The 20,324-nt window shown below is 36.1% G+C and overlaps 3 protein-coding genes across 3 annotated transcripts; all 3 read left to right on the forward strand.

Annotated features, from left to right (window-relative positions):
* Positions 1-10,582: 10,582 nt before the first annotated feature.
* LOC123562800 (uncharacterized) lies at positions 10,583-12,573 on the forward strand. The gene is made up of 2 exons (XM_053526339.1): positions 10,583-11,043; positions 11,920-12,573. The coding sequence occupies exon 2, from the start codon at positions 11,920-11,922 to the stop codon at positions 12,571-12,573; it is 654 nt and encodes a 217-aa protein (XP_053382314.1). The 5' UTR covers positions 10,583-11,043.
* A 416-nt stretch (positions 12,574-12,989) lies between these two features.
* On the forward strand, positions 12,990-13,799 carry LOC128549524 (uncharacterized). The gene has a single exon (XM_053526351.1). It carries the CDS (start codon positions 12,990-12,992, stop codon positions 13,797-13,799), a length of 810 nt encoding a protein of 269 aa, XP_053382326.1.
* Positions 13,800-13,938: 139 nt separating this feature from the next.
* Positions 13,939-14,775, forward strand: LOC128549528 (uncharacterized). Its single transcript, XM_053526365.1, has one exon. It carries the CDS (start codon positions 13,939-13,941, stop codon positions 14,773-14,775), a length of 837 nt encoding a protein of 278 aa, XP_053382340.1.
* The last annotated feature ends 5,549 nt before the right edge of the window (positions 14,776-20,324 follow it).

The raw sequence follows: 20,324 nt of genomic DNA on the forward strand, positions 1-20,324 counted from the left end.
CTCTCAGAGTTTAAGCAGTACATAATGTAATTATAGCAAAGTCGGTATTGTTCAAGTCGTAAGCACGTATTTAGATAATAACCATAAGGCAGCTGAGAGACACATACTACAGTAAACGAATAAACAAGTATTATGCACTGACACCAGTATGTTGTTTTACAATAGTTTGAAATGATATGGGTATAACGAAATCATTACAGTATAATAATGACATAAATAACTACATCTGAGGCATTGTTGGCGTCATATTTGCCAAATAATCGTTCTTAGAAACTCATAACGGTATCAAATTACACTTTTATTTGTAAGAACATTGATTTCCATAGCTAGAAGCTTACAATTAGAATAGACACGGAATGATAAATGAGTTGCCCAATTCATCACTTTCACCAAAAAAAAGATAAAATAAAATCTGTGGAACTTATTAAGCATACTATGTTTTTTCATTGCGGATATTTCCGCAAAAATGTTGTGTTTACATTTCAGTAAAGATATATTTATATAGTTTTAACGTTTTTTTGTTTTTGTTTTTGTTTTTCAGTCTCCGTTGTGGGCATCATTTTCAAGTAAGAATGCATTATGGTATGTCGCTGATGTAAAAGCGAGTGTGGCAAAAGTCACCTGTATCATTACAGGCTTTTTCTTTCACTCCCTTGAAGTGATGTCATCTAGGATGCCTTAAAATGGAGCTGTAGATCTGTAAGAGGGACAAGGTATCAACATTTTCATATTCTCTCGTCTTAAATCCTGCTGATAAGATTGAAAGCAGCAGAGTTACCTCCACACGTGGCGCTGTTGTAATAGAGAGCAAACAATCTGATCAGTTGTCCACTGTTAACTATTGAAATGCATATCAAAATCTGGGAATTTCTGCTTGAAGAACAGATTTATTAAATTGATTTTATGTCTTATTAAAAGACATCAAAATGGTTTATTTGTGTCGCATAAATTCATGTCCGGGTAAATAAAATAAATCATTTTAACAAAGTGCAAAGTTTAATGAGCATTTGGTGCTTTAGGTTTTCAGAACACTACTAGGATCGTTTAGCAGAATATTACTCTTTCAATTAACCATATAATATGGAAACTATGAAAACAGTATATATCATATTGAAATCGTAGCTATCATACATACATAAGTAGCGTTCTCTTTCTTTTAACTTTATTGATTGTGAAGGGCTTAATAAAACTAGGCCTTTTCAATATGAATTTTAAGAAATACATTCATTTGGTAATTTTTTATCATCATTATTTTGGCGGCCATCTTGATTTCAATATGGCCGCCTCAAATCATGCTATTTCCCATTTTCTTACCAATTAAAGTTCTTTAAAATGTACTGTATGCACTTTGTATGTTACATAAATGCTAGTGTGTATTAAACAAGTTTAAATGGAACATTTAATTCTATTTTTTGTTTAAAATGGAGTTATTTGGCTTAAAGGGGAGATAAATCGCTTTTAATTTTATAAGTTTAGTATAACTTGCAATATCTTCAAAATACAGATATGACATGAACAAAAAAAAAATACTTTATACAAAATATATCTAAATCTACTATACTGTCAGTCTTTTAAGTAAATTTTTGCAATTTAAAGCATATCGATAACATGACAAAGACAAAGTAAATGTGCATTTGCTTCTTGGCATCCTATATTATTGAAATTATTTAATTATCAGCGAAGTGATTGCATTTATTACATAAGATAAGTCAATGTAAACTGTGTGTGTTATTATCAGTATTTATCTTTTTTGTTTAATAAAAAGGGAGATAAATACAAAATGTTAGAGATATATCCAGATATTTAAGAAAGAACATTCACACTGTACCTATTTTTCTCCATTCTGGAGCAAAATAAATCAGCTGCAGTTATGATATACACTGTTTTATTAAACGGAAGTCAGAAAAACAGGTTTATTTGAAAGCTACATTGAATAAATAAAGGCATACGTACTGAGATATGGCAGCCACTTTGAAATTCAAGATGGCTGCCACACTGATGGCAGAAAAAATGTTACCAATGGAATTCTTAAAAGGTATAAGCTTTCATAAAACAACTTTCAAAATATAGGAAAATATGCACAGGATTACACATTCCCCACTATATTTTTGAACAAGATCGCTTAAATTAGACAGGGAACGTAAATTCTATCTTCCCTTTGGAGGAGACTTACAAAATATAATATTTAATCCATTTTAATTCTCAGACAAATGATAACGATACAAAGTAACGGTTCACGAAGCGTTATGTTGGTGAAAAGTTGCTATGTACACGTCCGCAAAAACAGAACTGTTGTGACTGAAACAAAAAGTATACATATAAACGTAGCATTACCTTTTACATACTTTTACATGCTAAGGTTTTGTGTCTTATATATGTATAAGATTTTTAAAGTAACCATTCCTTTGGCAAGCTTAAAGGGGTTTGCGGTTCAATGGACGCACGCTGTGTTCCGCATGTAATCAGTCTGGGCTTTAGGCAAACCTACGACCAACGAGAGCAGGTACATTGATACATAATTCGTCTTCTAGCTGTTTTTCCTCCCTCACCAGCATATACCGTCAGCGTTTCGCCGATATAGCTAAAGAACAACAATACTAGAACTGTAAATAACTCGTGTTTGGACGTGAGCGAGTGATCGTACTACGACAATTATTTATGCTCCTGATCTGTATCTGTCAGGCACTACTTATTGTACTTCGAATGTTGCAGTTTTACAGTGTGGCAGTTGTCACACTTTGCATAAAAACAGACCAATAACGTTTCCGGGAAAAGTAACAATCATACACTGTTATATGCACTGGAATATGTACGCACTTTTACGTTAGTTCATATATTTCTACGAACTATCGATGCCTTTGAAACTACGTAGTTAACGTCTTTTGAGTATTTTTATGTTGGAGTTATATACAAAGTTATCGTCTGATGACCTCAAAACTAAAGCCAATTTAGAATACGAGGTTGTCGACATTAGGTTTTTGTAGCGTTTTTGGGATCACTTCTTTTTCCAATGCGAATCCTTTTGGTGCGCACACACAAGTTTGCATTTGACAGATGTTCTTGAACATTGTCTTAGTCCGTGCCGTTTGCAGTCTGGAAGACATCAGCATCTAGCATCAGGCGAAGAGACTGACGTCTTATCAGGTTCGTCCGCGCTACTATTAGAGAACATCTCGTGTAAAATACGCGATGTAACTGCACCAAAAGATATGGCTCACTGGCCATTAGTCGTGCTTGCACTTTTGATGGCATTTTCTGGTAGTACCGTTGAGAGCTCCTCCTAAGCCGACAATAAATAATGTTACACACTCTGCCTGAAGGGATCCCTTTTCAACAGGGTGGGGGTTACTGAGTGTCACTTGATCAGGCGTCCGATTCAGAACTGGTAGAACTGGTATATAACAAGAAAGGGTTTATATTCCTGTCTTCAAACAGAAGGCCCGATGCAATTTTCTACTCCGGACCAAGTTTCAAGGAGAGGCGTACTGTACTAGTAATGTGGTTGATCATCTAGAGTGTAAACACTTTCTGCCAAGTCAAAGAAATCCTTGTACACATTCCCTACTTCAGAACACCACATGACTCCAGCCATGTGACCATCAATATGCGAAGCTTAAGTGCCTGCCATTCTTCTAAAATGGCCTTTCGTATGTTTCCATTCACTTTAAATGCGGTAAGTGTGCACAGTTAAATCTCCAATGTTGAAACATTTTACTATATCTTCTTGAAGAAATAATTTTGCATAACTCTGAAACAGTTGAACCAATGTCATTCAGTTAAAAATTCGCATTCAAGCCGTCAGAGTGAATTCCGTTTCCTGGTTTAATGTGTCTTTCTCTTAATCTTACAAAGGGTTTCTTAGTGTCTGTCATTTACTGGATATAGAATTAAGGTTCAACGTAGACTCTGTTTGGATTTCTGCGGTTTTATTTTCTGCCTAAAATGGGACTCGTCAATTTCATCGTCTCCGCGTTTAATTTGACACATTATTAATCGAGTAAGAATTATTCCCTAGAACGTTAATCTACATTAGATTTGAAAGACAAAAATCAGCAGAGGGGACATGGACCAGATAATACTTATGTAGCGATGATTACAAATGTTACAAGAGGGAAGTTTCTCGAGAAGGGTTTTCTTAGGGTGCATCAGACAATGGGGCTCATTCTTTAATGGGAGAGGGTCTCAAACTGATAGCGTTATCGAGTGAGTGAATGTCAATAGTCAATAGTTGAAAAGGAAATATTCCCTGGGACGTTAATTTACATGCTCCTTGAATGGTAAACGCATCAGATTGAACATAGACCAGATTATATATCTATAGCGAGGACATCTTTTAACGCAAATGATAAATATTCTTGACGGAACGCTGAAAAACCAGGACTAGCAATTCATTTCAGAAAATGCCTTTTAAGAGGGAAGTTAACGGACGGAATGTTTTTTTTTTTTGATGAAATTATTTCTGAAATTGAAATGAAACATTATGCTTAACGGAATGATTGCAATTACCTTTTTGTTCATTATAATGCCACCTTTCGAAGATATTGTTTTGCAGATGTCGGTCGGTCTGTCAGTCGGTATGTAGACAAATCGGTTTCCGGATGATACCCAAGAACGCTTGGGCCTAGCATCATTAAAGTTGATAGGGAGGTTGGTCATATCCAGTGGATGATCCTTATTGATTTTAAGATCAGTTGGTCAAAGGTCAAGGTCACAGTGACCCGGAACAGTTAAACGGTTTCCAGACGATAACATGAGAACGGTTAGGCCTGGGAATACAAAACTTGATAGAGAGATCGATCGTGACAAGCAGATCAACCCTATTGATTTTGAATTTAGTGTTTTAAAGGTAAAGGTCACAGTGACCCGGAACAGTTAAAACGTTTCTGGACGATAACTTGAAAAAGCTGTGTCCTAGGATCACGAAACTTCATAAGAGGTTGATCATGACCAGCAGATGGCCCCTCTTGATTTTGAGGACAGTAGGTCAAAGGTCAAGTTAACATTGACTCAGAACAGTCTACGGTTTCCGGATGATAACTCCAGAATGCTTGGGCCTAGGATCATGAAAGTTGAGGCCTCCTTTAATAAGAAGGTTGTTTTGATTAGGCATTTAAGAGAAATGTTGAGAGTGTATTTGTGTAGTGAATGTTCTCAACTCTCATGATTTGTAGACTGGGTGAAATTGATCGGAATGGGTCGTGGACGTGGTGCAATAAATCATTTCAGAGTCCTTATGACATTCTTTAGGAAGGTGCTTTAAACATAACAGAAAGTACGAGTACCCTCACGGAAACTGCCAGGCGATAAACAAGGAGAGCTGAACGCACATGGCATGCGATTATGACAAGTAAAATAAAATTTACCGACTACAGACAAACCATTAAAAATAGGGAAGATAATTATTATCCCCTGGGGATTTAGGCAGGATATTGCCTTCAACCATTAGATATAGCGTGCACTATTCTAAAAGAAGTTGCGTAAAGTAAACAGGGCAACATCAGTTATGAAAATACAGGATGCGGTGTAAGCTACTTGATAAAAAATCACTTTTGTATTGCTTTGATGTCTGATTCCTGAGTTTTAGAAGATACGTTAGAAAAATGTATCGTTGTCTAGCCTAAGTTCGCGGATAGTGTAAGTTCGTGGATTCCTCATCACATATGACGTCACACTCCTGCTTTGACGCACGTGAGCACTTGCTTACAGAAAATCCGCAAGTAAACACAAACTTTTGACAGCCACCAAAAAAGTCAAAATAAGAGGTTTTAACAGGTAAGAATACAAATAAAAGCCCAAGCATGCAGAAATACCTTATATTTACTAATCCTTAATTGCTCCCAATTTATAATCCCCTTAAATACTATTGAAAGACATTTTTATTTCCAAAATATCATCTCGTCTGTTTTGCTTATATTCTATCTTGACAACCTTGTTTTGGTTTTGACAATATCTCGTGGGCACATAAACTGATAACGTCATCCACGTACATTGTACTGTACGAAAATGAAAGTAGGTTAACTAAACTGACAGACATGCATGTTTTGTTCTGCATATTTTTTGAAGGTTTATGGTATTTTTCATGCTTTTTGCATGTCTTTTAAAAGGATATAGATTAAATATTTAATTGTAAATATACATTTGTTGCTGTTTGCTAATTTTATTCAATTATGAAACGATTGTTTCTTGTATCCACGAACTTTGACCAGACAAGGATACGACACGAGTTCGATGACATATAATCTAATATCTTTGTCTTGGAATGCTTAAAGTAAGGATCCCTGAATGCAGCTTATTTACAATGCTTTGTACCAGGTTACTGTTTTATTACCAATCCTGTAACGTGTTTTTCTTCAATTGTATGAAATTCTATTTTACTATGCTTTGGAGAGGAAGCCTCGCAATCAATTAAAATATGATTTATAGAAAGCAAGGCTTTAACATGGTTCCAATTAAATATCTCAGATGTTTCTGAGTTTAATATCATGAAGTTAAGTGTTGTAAATAGTGTGAATCCTCAAAAACTGCTTCAGATTGGACACGCACAAGTTCAAGTTTGAGAAAATGCTACACCCTAAAGATAAAATGTTGGTGATAATTTACATGTTTAACCGATTACAATATCAATCGTTATTTTAAGGCTTTATGACATCTTTCAACCCGTGAACAATTCAAAAGTTCATGTCACAAAAATGTCATTCAATTTATTCATTTGATACTCTAAAATACATCTTATAAAACTTAGAATTTGCCGTTTTAAAAATTATTGCTAAATAGTTAACCATGTTCAACCAAGCATGGTCCTGATTTCTATCAGTAAGGTACTTGGAAAATATTTAGAAATGTACATACAATGAAGATTTACAGTCTGACAGCTGTCGGTGTTGCACGTTGACACCAATTACATTTCTAGGAACTGTAACCATCTGACACTTTTATATACATTAGACTAAGTGCATTCCTTTACACAGATTAAATACATTTTGATAAACTGTAGATGCATTTCAACTTTAAGTTAGCTAACTATTTACAAATCGCTTCATATTTCGATTTTTATACAAAGACATTGTCTGATAAACTTTAAACGAAAACCGATTTATACGTTCCTTGACGCTGGCTTTTTTGTGGCATTTTGGGGGGCCTTCATTGTTTCAAGTGCGAAGCCTTTTTGTGCGCAAAACTGCATTCAATGATTTTCGTGAACATTATCTCTTTGACGCCTTCGTTTACAGCAGGAACAGAGAGGTTAACGGAAGAAACCTTTTGTTACATCATCCACCGAATGAAGTTAAACATACCGCGAAGTAAAGGCAATATTATATTTACGGAATGAATGACATTATAGTTTTCATTAAATTTATTTCAAAATATTTTCCTTAAATAAGCCTTTAGTATCCTACAACCAAACTATCTTACTCAGCATTATTATTAGACCTTAATCACGGTCACGGACATGGAAATATAAATGTAAACGTACTCTGTACTTCAGTCAAATTTGGGGGGTTTTCTCAAACATGTTTAAGGAATCATGGTAACTTGTTGTACTTAGTGTGATTGAGAATATGTATAATCATAATAATAGCGCATTTTCTTTTATATTGTGTAGAGGTAAAGTTTAACCCTGCAAAGCTGCATGCTGTATATGCTTACAGAAAAACACAGATCTTTTACGTATTGTAATTGTGGGAAAGGGCGAGTTGTTCTAAAAAATCCAAAGATACACAAGGAATTGAAAAAGAAAGGGATATGAATAGAAATTTAAAAAATAACTGACGGTTGGTGTAGGAGTTTAATAGGAGGTTAAAGGTCGGGTGTGTTTGGGAGAATACTAAAATATAAAAAGAAGATAAAACTTATTTATTTGTTGTCTCATGTTTTGGTGGTCAGGGTGTAAGAGGATTGAGGTAAAAGGATATTTAGAAACAATGACGCGGCCTGTAAACACCGGATCTACATATTTTTGATGGCTAGCAAGGTAGTGGAGGAAATTGCTAATAAATGATACTTCCGAGGGGGCTCTTAGTAGTAAAAAAGACTACTTTCTGTAACAATCTTGGAATGTTATTTCAATTAAACGTGCAATATAGTTCTAATCATAAATGACTGTAACTTACATTTATGAAGATCGATTTTCAGAGGTTTTCTGTTTAACGTTAGCGCTTTTGAGAGTAGCGAAGCCTTGCTTCACTATAAGACCGATATTCATTTTATGCTCTTCAGTGAAATACTGAAATTTATTTTATGCTAACTGATGAAATATTGTGTTTTATCAGTGAGATATAATCCATATCACCCACTGCATATCACTCACTACATGTAGGCCTATAGCTTTCAGGCGCGTAGCTGCTTTTACGCAGATACGTAGTGAAGATCTGGCAAGCATACACAATTAAACTGGCTAATTTATTTGGTTGCAGCAAGAAGGCTATATCATGCACGGAGATTGCTTCATACGCAATCATTGCTTACTTTGTATTTTGTTTGAAGTACAGTAAACTGAACGGTAATAGCACACTGGTTTATATAATTAGTTGATTTAACGTGCATTGAAATTCACCAATAATTGTCCTTGTAGTTTTATAACAATTTAAGTACAGTCATTACCCTACTGTTTGATTGCTTATTTTGTAATAATCCTGACCATGTGAAAAATTACATTCATACGCCGTCTGTGCTAACGGTTTAATTAAAGAGTCACATTTCTTTATATATTTTATATATGTATAAAATGTTTTATGTACTTGTTTTTCATTCTGTTCTGCATATACGTTTTTAACCATGACTCATGGATCAACGAAGGGGTTTATGTTAATCGTATCGTAAAAAGGAGCCAATGAGATCCATTCCTTTATGTCACATGGTTATATGAACCAATCGCTAGCTGAATAGTCAGTCTTTATTTAGTTGCGGAAACTGTTAGATGTGTTTCAATTTCGTTTAGCAAAAGTGTATTTAAATTGGGTTAAAGGCAGTTTTATGCAGATAATTTAATGGTGATGAAGCTTTTATGTATTGACTTAACTTTTAAATACAATTTACGCCTGTTTTAAGTCGCGACCACCGGAGCTTGGATAACTTTCTTTGTGTACGCTAGTACATTAGTCCATATTAATGATATATCAAATGACATCTCTTCAAATATAAGGCTGTTTGCCGACGACTGTGTTTGTTATAGGGAAATTAAAACCAGCAGGACTGTTTGGACCCGCGTCATACCAAAGACGTAAAAAATGGTACTAGCAGCTTCCTCGCTTGGCGCTCAGCATTACGGGGATAGTGCTAGGACTGGTCAGCCCGGTGTCAGTATAATGTGACTGGGTGGTGTATCATGCCACGTGTCTACGGCGTGATATTCCAGTGAGGCAGCACTATAAAGTTGGGCATTGTGCTCACTGCTACAAGTATATGACTGAAAAATTGTTGAAAAAGACGTTAAACCCGAACACACACACACACACACACACACTGTTTGAACCTACAATCAGATAATAACAAACTTGGTAATTGGGCCAAATCTTGGGGTATGAGATTCCAACCTGCTAAATGTAATATGATGACGCTTACCAGAAAGAAAATACCATTAAATATAACTACACTTTTGGTGGAATAAGTCTTGAATTTCTGACATCTATTCAATACCTAGGAGTACACATTACAAATGATTTGAACTGGAATAAACATATCAACGAAATCTGCAACAAAGCATATAGAACCCTAGGATTACTAAAAAGGAATTTATCTATGTGTCCCCGTGAAGTTCAAGCCTACAAAGCATTAATTCGTCCAGTTTTGGAATATTCTAGTTCAGCGTGGGATCCACATCAGATGTATTTACAAGTTAGAAAACGTCCAAAAAAGATCAGCTAGATTTATTTCTTCCAACTACAGTTACGAACCTGGTTCTATGACGAAAATTTTAAGTGAATTGGAAATTACTCCGTTGGTAGAAAGAAGAAAGCAAAATAGACTAATCCTATTTTGCAAAGGACTCAATTCTATGGCAAATCTTCCACTTGATAACCTGCAACGACCATCTCGTTTTACAAAGAATATGCATAGTGATCATTTCAACAGAATTTATGCAAGAACTAATACATTAAAATACAGCTTCATTCCAAATACAGTCAGTGACTGGGACTCTCTACCTCCGGATTTAATCAGTAAATACATGACAGCAACCAGTCCAGTCTCCACATTTATATCAGCAGTCAGGGGGAGGTGGGTGAATTCTAAAATCTTAACAACTTGACGCAGGCGCGGTGAGTAAATGTTTCATTATGTTTCACCGTAACCAATCAAGATCAAAATCTAATCGGATCACAAGGTTGATCAGGGAGAGCGAAATGTAGGTCAATCAACAAATTCCAGCGGCTATATTTAGATCTACTGGAGTGATCACGTGTTTAGCCAGGGGTGTCAAAATGGCAGACCGTACGATAAAAATTCAATTGTTTGGACATTCTTTTGTGGAACGTTTAAAGGATTTTGTTATGAATCAAGAAGATTTTCCTTCAAATTTGAAATTACGTGCGAGTCCTTTAGTGCAGTATTCTGGTTTCGGAGGGGGACATGTACATACATTGAAACAAAATTTGGACGTGGTTCGAGATTTCAAGCCAGATTTGGTCGTTCTCATCATCGGCACAAATGATCTTTCATCAGTAGACAAGTCCCCAAATTCGGTTAGTGCTGCAATTATGGATTTAGTGGACACTTTGTTGTTTATTGAGCAGGTACGGTCAGTCATCGTTTCCTCCATATTATTCAGAAAGCTGAACAATCAACATAATCGTCATGCGGTGGACATTCCTTGGTTCAACGAGTTTACGAAACAAATGTACTTCTTGAATCAAAGATTAAGGATTGTGCCCACCAGCGAGTGCGTTACTGGGTACCCAAAGGTTTCTGGTCGGGCGAGGCTTTAGCAGAGGTTCTAAGTAGTGATGGGGTCCATTTCTCGTACAAAGGTCAACAAAAGCTGTACAACAACATCCGAGCTGCGGTGGTTGCGGAGTTGAAGGCTAGCCAGCTAGGCTGTTAAGATATGTATATTTTCATCATTCATGGCACCTATATTTATTTCTGTACAATTTACAGTAGAGATTACACATTTAATGGCACCTACACATAGTGGCATACATAACATGAATTATTATTGTAATTTTCACAGATAATACCAATCTTTGTTTAACCTTCATGGTTATCTATATGGCTATATTTAGTGTGCACTGCTTGAGAGTATTTACTATTCGGCAGTTTCCATTTATGGTGTTGGGGATTGATTTGCCTTATTTAAGTCATTATACTTATAAACCCATGAGTATAAGTGCTTGAGAGCGTAGTTACACTATTCGGCATGCATATACGCTATATAACGGTTTATTACTGTTAGCTTTTCTCATAGGGTTCTGGTGCAATTGTTTGCACAAATTTTCATGCTTGAGAGTGTTACCACACTATTCGGCATTGCCTGTTGGCTTTTCATACTCGGTAGTGCAATTGTTCACGTAATTTCACAATTTACTGTTTGAGAGTTTTGAAGTTTTCAAAAACTATTCGACAGTATTTCTGATGATGCTGCCTACCCGGGTATATAGATATTATGGTAGCAGTTGAGGTTATACTGAATATGTCTGAGAGAAACGTTCCACTTTCGGCTGTCTGTGGGGACAGTTTCTATTCGACAGAACAGATCGATATTATGTTACATTTAATGAGTTACCTTAATAAATAGGCTTATGGCAACGTGCAGTTTACGATACTTATTACAGTCTTATTGCATGAATCCACTGGTGTAAGTTTATTGGTTAAGTAAATATATTTTAAACCACAGGTGCTGAATATTTTATAATTGATAGAGGCATGGTCATTTTTAAATTCAAATTTTCATACAATTATAAATAAGGAAATTCATTGTTTCAGATGAGGGCTAAACGGAAAGCAATAGCCACCACATCATCGTGTCCATGCTGTCCACCAAAGGCCAAACAATCTAGACAGCAGACAGGGTTGGAAACAAAAACCACCAACTCCAATGTTACTAACGGTGTTACCACACATACAGTTAACACGCGCAGTGGACACAAAAATGCTCAAGTTAAATATAATAGGCATAAGGAAACGCAACATGATTTAGTTGTTCCTCAGGTTACAATAGATCAGTCAAGAAAAAACAAACGAACCAAAAAGACTAAGAAAAACGGTGCTAGCACCACAAATAATCAGGAGATTCACAAGTCAAATGACTCTGGTCCCAATCATTTAGGTATGCCAGAGCATCAGGATGTTCAGCATCAACAGATAAACCTAGTGGAGGCTCAACAAAATGACTTTGATCCATATGTACCTCCATACAGTGATGAGGGAACTGAGGATTCAGAATATTCCGACGGGTCAGAGGAGGAAGTTGGGCAGTCTGTAGGGGAAGCCATTAACCACCATGTCAGGGACATTTTTTCTGGAGGTAATAGGCCTCTATTGGTTGAACCGATTTCAACAACTATTCAGTCTCAGATTCCGCGTAAAATTCAGAAAAGTATTTGGGCAAATAAGTACATAGATACGGCAGTCTTATAACCATTACAAGATTCAGATTTCAAAACAAAAAATTTACCCTTCATGTTGATCATTTTAATCATTTTAGTTTTGTTTCACAGCAAAAACCAAGAAAATTCACTTCGATCGAAATGTGGACCACAGCCTTTTTGCGGTTTTGCGCAATATATTCGGTTAGGTATCCCGAGGAGACTCCCTGCTTTGATGAAATATGCAGAGATTGTTAGGGATCTCGCACTTAGGCATTCGGGCTTGGCATGGCAGCAGTATGACATGCAGTTCCGATTGTTGAGGGAACAGGAGGGGTTTCCTTGGGATAGGTTACATACGGAATTCTGGTTAATGGCCTCTTGCCAAGGTTCTCAGCCTTTTCGTTCCTTTCGGAATTACCAACAGGGGGGACCCCGCAACACACAACACATAAATAAATTTCGGCAATGGGTATTCCCCAACAAATTCCTCGAAAAAAACATGCTGGGTGTAGAATAGTAGAGGGGGCAACTGCAATTTCACAGGATTCCGGCATCCTCACATCTGTGGGTACTGCAGGGGTTAACACCATGCCGTCGCATGTTCTTTCAGTAGTAAAGAGCAGGCCGCAGCAGCAGGACCAACTGTCAATTCAAAGTCTGCCCCTTCCCTTTTTAGGCCAAACAAAAAATAAAGTGGTTACACCAGTTAAAATCGAGAAATTACTGTTTCACTTGCTTGGTCACCAGCACTATGGGTATTTGGTTAAAGGTTTTTCACAGGGATTTGATATTGGTTACATTGGTCCTAGACGTCCTGTGGAATGCAAAAATTTAAAATCTTGCTACGAATTCCCTTCAGTTATACAACAACATATTGAATCGGAGTTAGCATTGTCGCGCATTCAAGGTCCTTTCAAAGTAAAACCTTTTCCCAATTTTCAGTTAAGTCCAATAGGTTTGGTTAAAAAGAAAACTCCTGGTCAATATCGATTTATTCAAAACCTAAGTCACCCAAAAGGTAACTCCTTCAATGACTTCATTCGACCAGAATTAGCTATGGTCAAGTACATGTCATTCGATGATGCAGCATTACTGGTCCGTCAGCTGGGCCAAGCTTGTTACATGGCCAAAACCGATATTGCAAATGCTTTCAGAATCATTCCTATTCGTCCAGAGGACCATGAATTGTTAGGTTTCCAGTTTGGGGATGCATATTATTACAATGTATGCCTGGTTATGGGTAGCTCATCTTCATGTGCCATTTTTGAAACTTAGTTCAGCGATTCAATGTATCGCACAGGTTAAACTGCAGATTCCACACATCGTTCATATTTTGGATGATTTTCCGCTCTTAGCTAAGACATATGACGATTGTCAAAAGGCTCTTTCAACTTTCTTACAATTTTGCGATGAGATGGGTATTCCAATTAAAGCCGAGAAAACGGAGTACCCTGCCCAGGTCATGTCTTTTATGGGTTTAGAGCTAGATTCGGTTGAGATGGAAGCCAGATTACCTAATGATAAATTGTACAAACTACGCACACTCCTGCAACAGTATACAAAGCGTAGGAAGGTCAAACTAGTGGAACGACAATCCCTACTTGGTTTACTTAATTTTTGTTGTAGTGTTGTCTTGCCAGGGCGTTCTTTTATGCGCAGATTGTCCGAGCTTACTAAAAAGTTAAAAAAAACTCATCATCGCATCTCACTGACAGCAGAGAGTAGGCGGGACATTCGGGCCTGGCTTCTCTTCATTTCACATTTCAATGGTAAAAAGCTTTTGTTGGATTTCAAGTGGGTGACAGATAAAACGTTACACCTGTTTACAGATGCAGCAGGGGCTTTAGGTTATGGGGCTATTTATAGCTCACACTGTTTTTTTGGAAGCTGGCCTTCCCATCTGGTACATCACCAGATCACATTTAAGGAATTGTTTCCAATTGTTCTTTCCTTAGAAATCTGGGGTCCGCAACTGATGAATAAATGCATTATTCTTCATTCAGACAATGAAGCTGTGGTATACAAAATTAACATGCAATCTAGTAAGGATAAATACATTATGGTTCTAGTCAGACGCCTGGTATTAGCATGCATGAAAAACAATATTCTTGTGAGAGCCGCTCACATCCCGGGTAAGGCCAATACTTTACCTGACTTACTTTCCCGTTTGCAGACAGACAAGTTCCGGGCTTTATCCACAGCAATGGACGACATGCCATCAGTAGTCCCGGAACATCTGTTAGAAATTTGAACCGTTCTGTCCACAAAATGTTGGATTCCTCTATAGCACCTGCAACAGCTAATAGTTGTAAGAATGCTTTACGGCACTATAACCGCTATCAACAACCCGAATATGTCAATTTATTGTTTATTGACATGACAGGCAATTCAAGGGTTCGTCTATCACATCCATGGTCTCGGCATTAGCCTATGTTCACAATATTTGTGATAGGAAAGATCCTACACAAGCATTAGTGGTTAAGAAAATCTTATTTGGTCTGCGTAAAATTCAAAATACAGATAAAAGGTTACCAATTTCTTATGACATCTTACGGCAGATAGTTCAAGTTTTGCTCTAGGTTATGGTCAACTCCGAATTACGCTTACTGTACCAGACTATGTTCGTAGAAGCTTTCTTTGCTTTGTTACGTATAGGGGAAATTTCGGGGAACCGCAATTCAATATTATTGAAAAATGTCAGTTTCCAGTATCCTATGAAGGCATCTTTAGTCTTGGTCAGCTTCAAACATTCCCAAGGGGTGTCAGCTACAGTATCGGTTAAACTTCACAAAAATAAGAACACATGTCCGGTGCGATTATTGCATAAATACATCACCAGTTGCAATCACACCACAGGAACGTTAAAATATGTCAATGAGCATGTCAGAATAAAAACAACCAAGGCCTTCTTGTGATTAATCGTCTAATTTACCACGGTTCAGAGTTCAGATGGGTAGGAATTGAACCACGAGGGCACTCGAAGGCCTTGATTATTTGATAAATGTTATATGGCAGCGTGTGTGACATTGATATTGTCAACCCGAGGGCAGAATGTCATTAGAGGCGAAAGCCGAGTGGTAACATTTTGTTTCGAGCTTTGACAATATCAGTGTCACACACGCTGCCATATGATATTTATTTTATTATACCAAACAAAATGAAGTAGATCTACATAAAAAAGTAAAAAGAAAAGTTTTTAATTCATTTAATTCAAATGTTTTATCTTTTCGTCTGAATTGTCTGTTTACACATTGAACAGTGACGTCACTACTATATGTGTACAAGGGAGGCAATCATTTCATGATTTGGCTGAAAACATTGAAGCAGTTATTTGCCCTTATATGACATTCAACATATCAGCGCGGTCACATGACCTGACAGTCACTTTCGCTCGGTCACGTGTCAGAAAGTTTGAAAATGTTTTCGATAGTCATAATATCTCTTTTATGGGTAATGGGATTTTATCATTGTAGACAAAAGTGAGGTATAATAAAGTCATTTAACAAACTGCTAATATCCTAAGTGCCACTCCATCGTTATTTTAAATTTGTTTCTATGATAATAAAGGCATTTATTTAAGAAATAATTTATAGCAAAACAGTGCTTTACTAAATCACCTCACAAATATTTGAGTTTTATGATCAAGTTTAGAACAAAAAATCACCGATTACCAGTAGAAATCGAAAATTGGCAAAGAATACCGTTGGAACTAAGAAAATGCACGTTATGTAATGGAAATATCGGAGACGAACTTCATTATTTGCTAGAATGCCCAATGTTTAATAACAGTAGAAAAAGACACATTAACAAATATTTTTATAAAAACACCAATATCATTAAGTTTGAAAAATTAATGAATACTAATCCTGGAAATTTTGTTACATATAAAAAATTATGTATGTTTGTGAAAGAAATTGTAGTCAGATTTCAGTAATACGTATAAAATATGTTATTTTGTATGCGTGTATATTTTTGTTCTTTAGCTTAAGTGTTTATTATGTTGACATCCAATACTGTATTTATGTTGCATGCAGTTCTAATTAAATGATCAGCGTGTACTTCTGTAATATATGTATCCAAAGTATATACTCATCCACAGTTGACCTTGTGTTTTCGTTTCGTGCAAGGTAAACACAGCTGGATACGTTCTTTTACGCAGTATACGCAAGTATCAATTATTGTTGGTCTTATAGTTTCGTTTCGGTAAAATTAACAAAGGCACACAGTTGCGAATGCTTGCATTACGTTTACCATCCATCTATCCATACATTCGTCCACACATCCATCCATTCATCTACCCACCCATCCATCCATCCAGTCATCCAGCCAGTAGTACAGCCACCCAATGTAACAATTTTATACACTATTTTTGGAGTTATTATTATTTACGAATCATTTCGATATTGTTTAATTGTTCATCGTAAACAGTAACAGCTAAGACTAATTCTCCCTTTTTCTTTTAAAAGAAAGTTCCTTCTCCTGTCTACCACACTTATACAAACCTAGAATAGTGACTGCCGGTTTAAAGAATTACAAAACTTCGTTTTATTTATTGTATCTTGTGTTTGTATGTGCCTCGCAATGTATGTATATTTGTTTGTACCTCATGTGTTACATGTAAAATGTACTGAGTGTATATGAATAAATCTTGAAATCTTGAAAAATCACTATTTATACACGATGGGTGGTTATACGTCGGGCGTAAAAAATTCACTAGGGCACAGTCTATGAGGAATATGCTGAATTTTATATTATTTTGACGTCAGATAAACGGGGACAAAATCTGCCTTGAAATTATTGTACCGGCAATATATTTTAACGTAAATCCATAAATTATACATGAAATGAAAGCTGACATGAATCTCCAGACGATGATTTTACCGGAATCGCTCTACGTTTTCGTTTAATAAAATGAGAGCCAAAAACGAGTTTTCTTTTTACTTAAGTTTTTATGTATTTTTGCATGATTATATATAAATCGCCGGTCCATACATTGTGCTACATGACTGTATTGAACACACATTTACTGGTCTAATAAGTCAAAAGTTTAAACAAGAGCTCTGTCTAACGGGGCATGATACAACCGGCCGAAAACAGATTAGGACAGGGCAGTAAAGTGAGCATTAAAAATAACATTTTATTTTTGAGGTATGTGAAGGGGAATGTTGGAGAGATGTGGATGGGAGATACTAAGACACAATTTCAAGAAACTTAACAGAAAGTTTTAAAAAAAAATGATCCCTGTGACATTGACCTTTGAGTCGCCGGCCGCAAAATCAGTTAGGATCTCCCTCCAATGGTAATTATTTATTGTGTAAAGTTTGAAAGACATAACTGTTACACTTACTGATTTGCAGTCTGGAAACCATTTTCAATCTCCTGGTTACTGTGGCCTTGACCTTTGACCTATAGAATTAAAAAAGTTATAGGGACTCTCCTCAAGTGGTAACGTTAAAATATTCCAAGCAGTCCAAAACTACATCCGGGAAAGCAAACGATTTTCATGAGCATCTGTTCACTGAATGCTATATGCTAAACTTAAGTACTTTAAAAAAACTTATGTTCTAATATTTCGTTCATTAATTAAGGCTCTACTACTCCTGCTTTTTTTCCATATTAAAATGTGTTATTTCAGACAAGATTTTAAGCACTGCTATAACGTATTTATTATAGTACTTAATTATAGGAGAGGACCTTTATAAGCTTTAGCTTTCGAATCTAATCCTTTTTCGTACATTTATCTTCTGTACTGCATAATGTAGATTTGTATATGTTGTACCATTGTTTGAAATAAATTATGTTTAAACTAAGTGGTACTAAGGCCATCAAGTAGTTTGAATGCTTTGTACTTATAGCCCGGAAATGAAAAAAGAAATATGCTTGTCAGATATTAGGCGGGAGACGTCGGGTCCAACTTGCCATCTCTCCGAGCGTCCACCCCACACTCTGCAATTTGTCCTTGGCTCAGAGAATTATTTTTCCCGAAACAACTTTTAAATTTTGTATTGTGTTCAATAACTTTTACATTCTGTGTTGTGTTCGCGTGTGAACAGTACGCAGTCGTGTTCCATTGCCGCGTATTTGTGCACTGACTGAATGCCGAAGTTTGGAGTGTGAAATGAATAGTGCGATACACGAAGATACAACGGCCCTTGCGAATTTGAACTATAAGACCCGTGCTTTATGTCTCAACATTTAAAATTCCATGCGACTGACAAAATCAAAATAATTGACCGAAGAGACGGACTAACACACATTCTACAAATCGTCCTTGAGGTCGCTATGTCAAGCTGACCGCAAACGGGATTGTTAAGAGTCATGTTGCCCTAAATCGCTCACATGAAGGTATGGTACCTGCAAGTGTTGTAGCATTATAGTCCTGAAAAATAATTTCTAAGATTAACGTTAAGGATAATGTCTTATTTATATTTACGTAATGGTAAATGGCTTTCTGTCGTCTTGAACTTATTGCTAAATCAAGGGCATTCACACTATTGTTTAGTATTTATGAATCTATTCAAAGTTAAACTTGACCAAATGTATAGGCGGCGGTTACCGCCAAAATTAGTAAATATACAATCCATTCATAAACAAGTCAGTCAGTGCAGTGCATTTCAACGCCACCTAGTCTAAAACTCAATCCCGTCCAATAAATTTGCATTCGACGCATTATATTTTGAAACCATTTAACACAAAACTTCATTCCATCCATCTCAACATGGAACGATGCATTGAAAAACTTGTTGCGATGCACCGTACTATGAAATCATCCAACAAAACATGATACCATCCAGCTCAATGTGAAGCCGTCTAGCACAATGTGAAGCCGTTTAACGAAACATGAGTACGTGCATAGTAAAAGGTTAATAAGACTATTAGTTCATAAAACAAGGTGACAGCACACTCCATTATTTCGATGCTGGGTGACAATATTTGACGATAGTTGAAGTCTGAGTCAAATGTATTTAGTAGGAACAGAGATAGAGTGAAAGTGTATCAAAACATTAAATAAGTATAAAAGAAACATAATTCATGGAATATTTCTGCAAGAGTAATGCACAATCTGTCATATCATGTGACTAAAAATGTGGAACAAATATTTTAAGTCTGAATCAAATCCATTCGGTGATAACTGAAATAGAGCAAAAATGCATCTCAACTTAAACCTGAAATTCTACGTATAAAATGGGGCATAATTCACAAAATATTTGTGCCAGCGTTGTGGAACTTGTGCCACATGATGTCGGTGATAATGCGGAACAATATTTTTAATTTTTAATCAAATCCAAATAGTAACAACAGAGATATAGTGATAAAGCATCAAAATTAAACTGAAATTCCAAGAGAAAATGGGGCATAATTAATGAACAGTTGTGCCAAGGTTATGACCCTTATGTCATATGTTGGTGATAATGTGGGACAACTTTTTTTCCAATTTGAATTATCATGACATTAAGGATTGACTATGTGGTATATGGTATATAGCATTTGGTATGTATTGGTATGTATCATTTATGGAAGGCCAGTGCGACATGCTAATTGCCAAATGCTTAATGACAAATAGTTAATGAAAATGCTATTTAACAAAGGCTGAATGTCAAATAATGATTGTCAAGCGGTATTTGTCAAACGATAAATGCTAACTGATAGTTGAAAAATGCGAAACAACAAATGCCAAACGCTAATTGCTGAGTGCTTATTAAAACCAGCTGGATATATCAGTGTATGAATGCATCCTTTAAATAGTCACTGGCTTTTGTTACATAACTTTGTCTCTATTTTAACTTTTTTCCAAACATT

The sequence above is a fragment of the Mercenaria mercenaria genome, chromosome 2, assembly GCF_021730395.1.
Source record: "Mercenaria mercenaria strain notata chromosome 2, MADL_Memer_1, whole genome shotgun sequence".
Classification (NCBI taxonomy): Eukaryota; Metazoa; Mollusca; class Bivalvia; order Venerida; family Veneridae; genus Mercenaria; species Mercenaria mercenaria.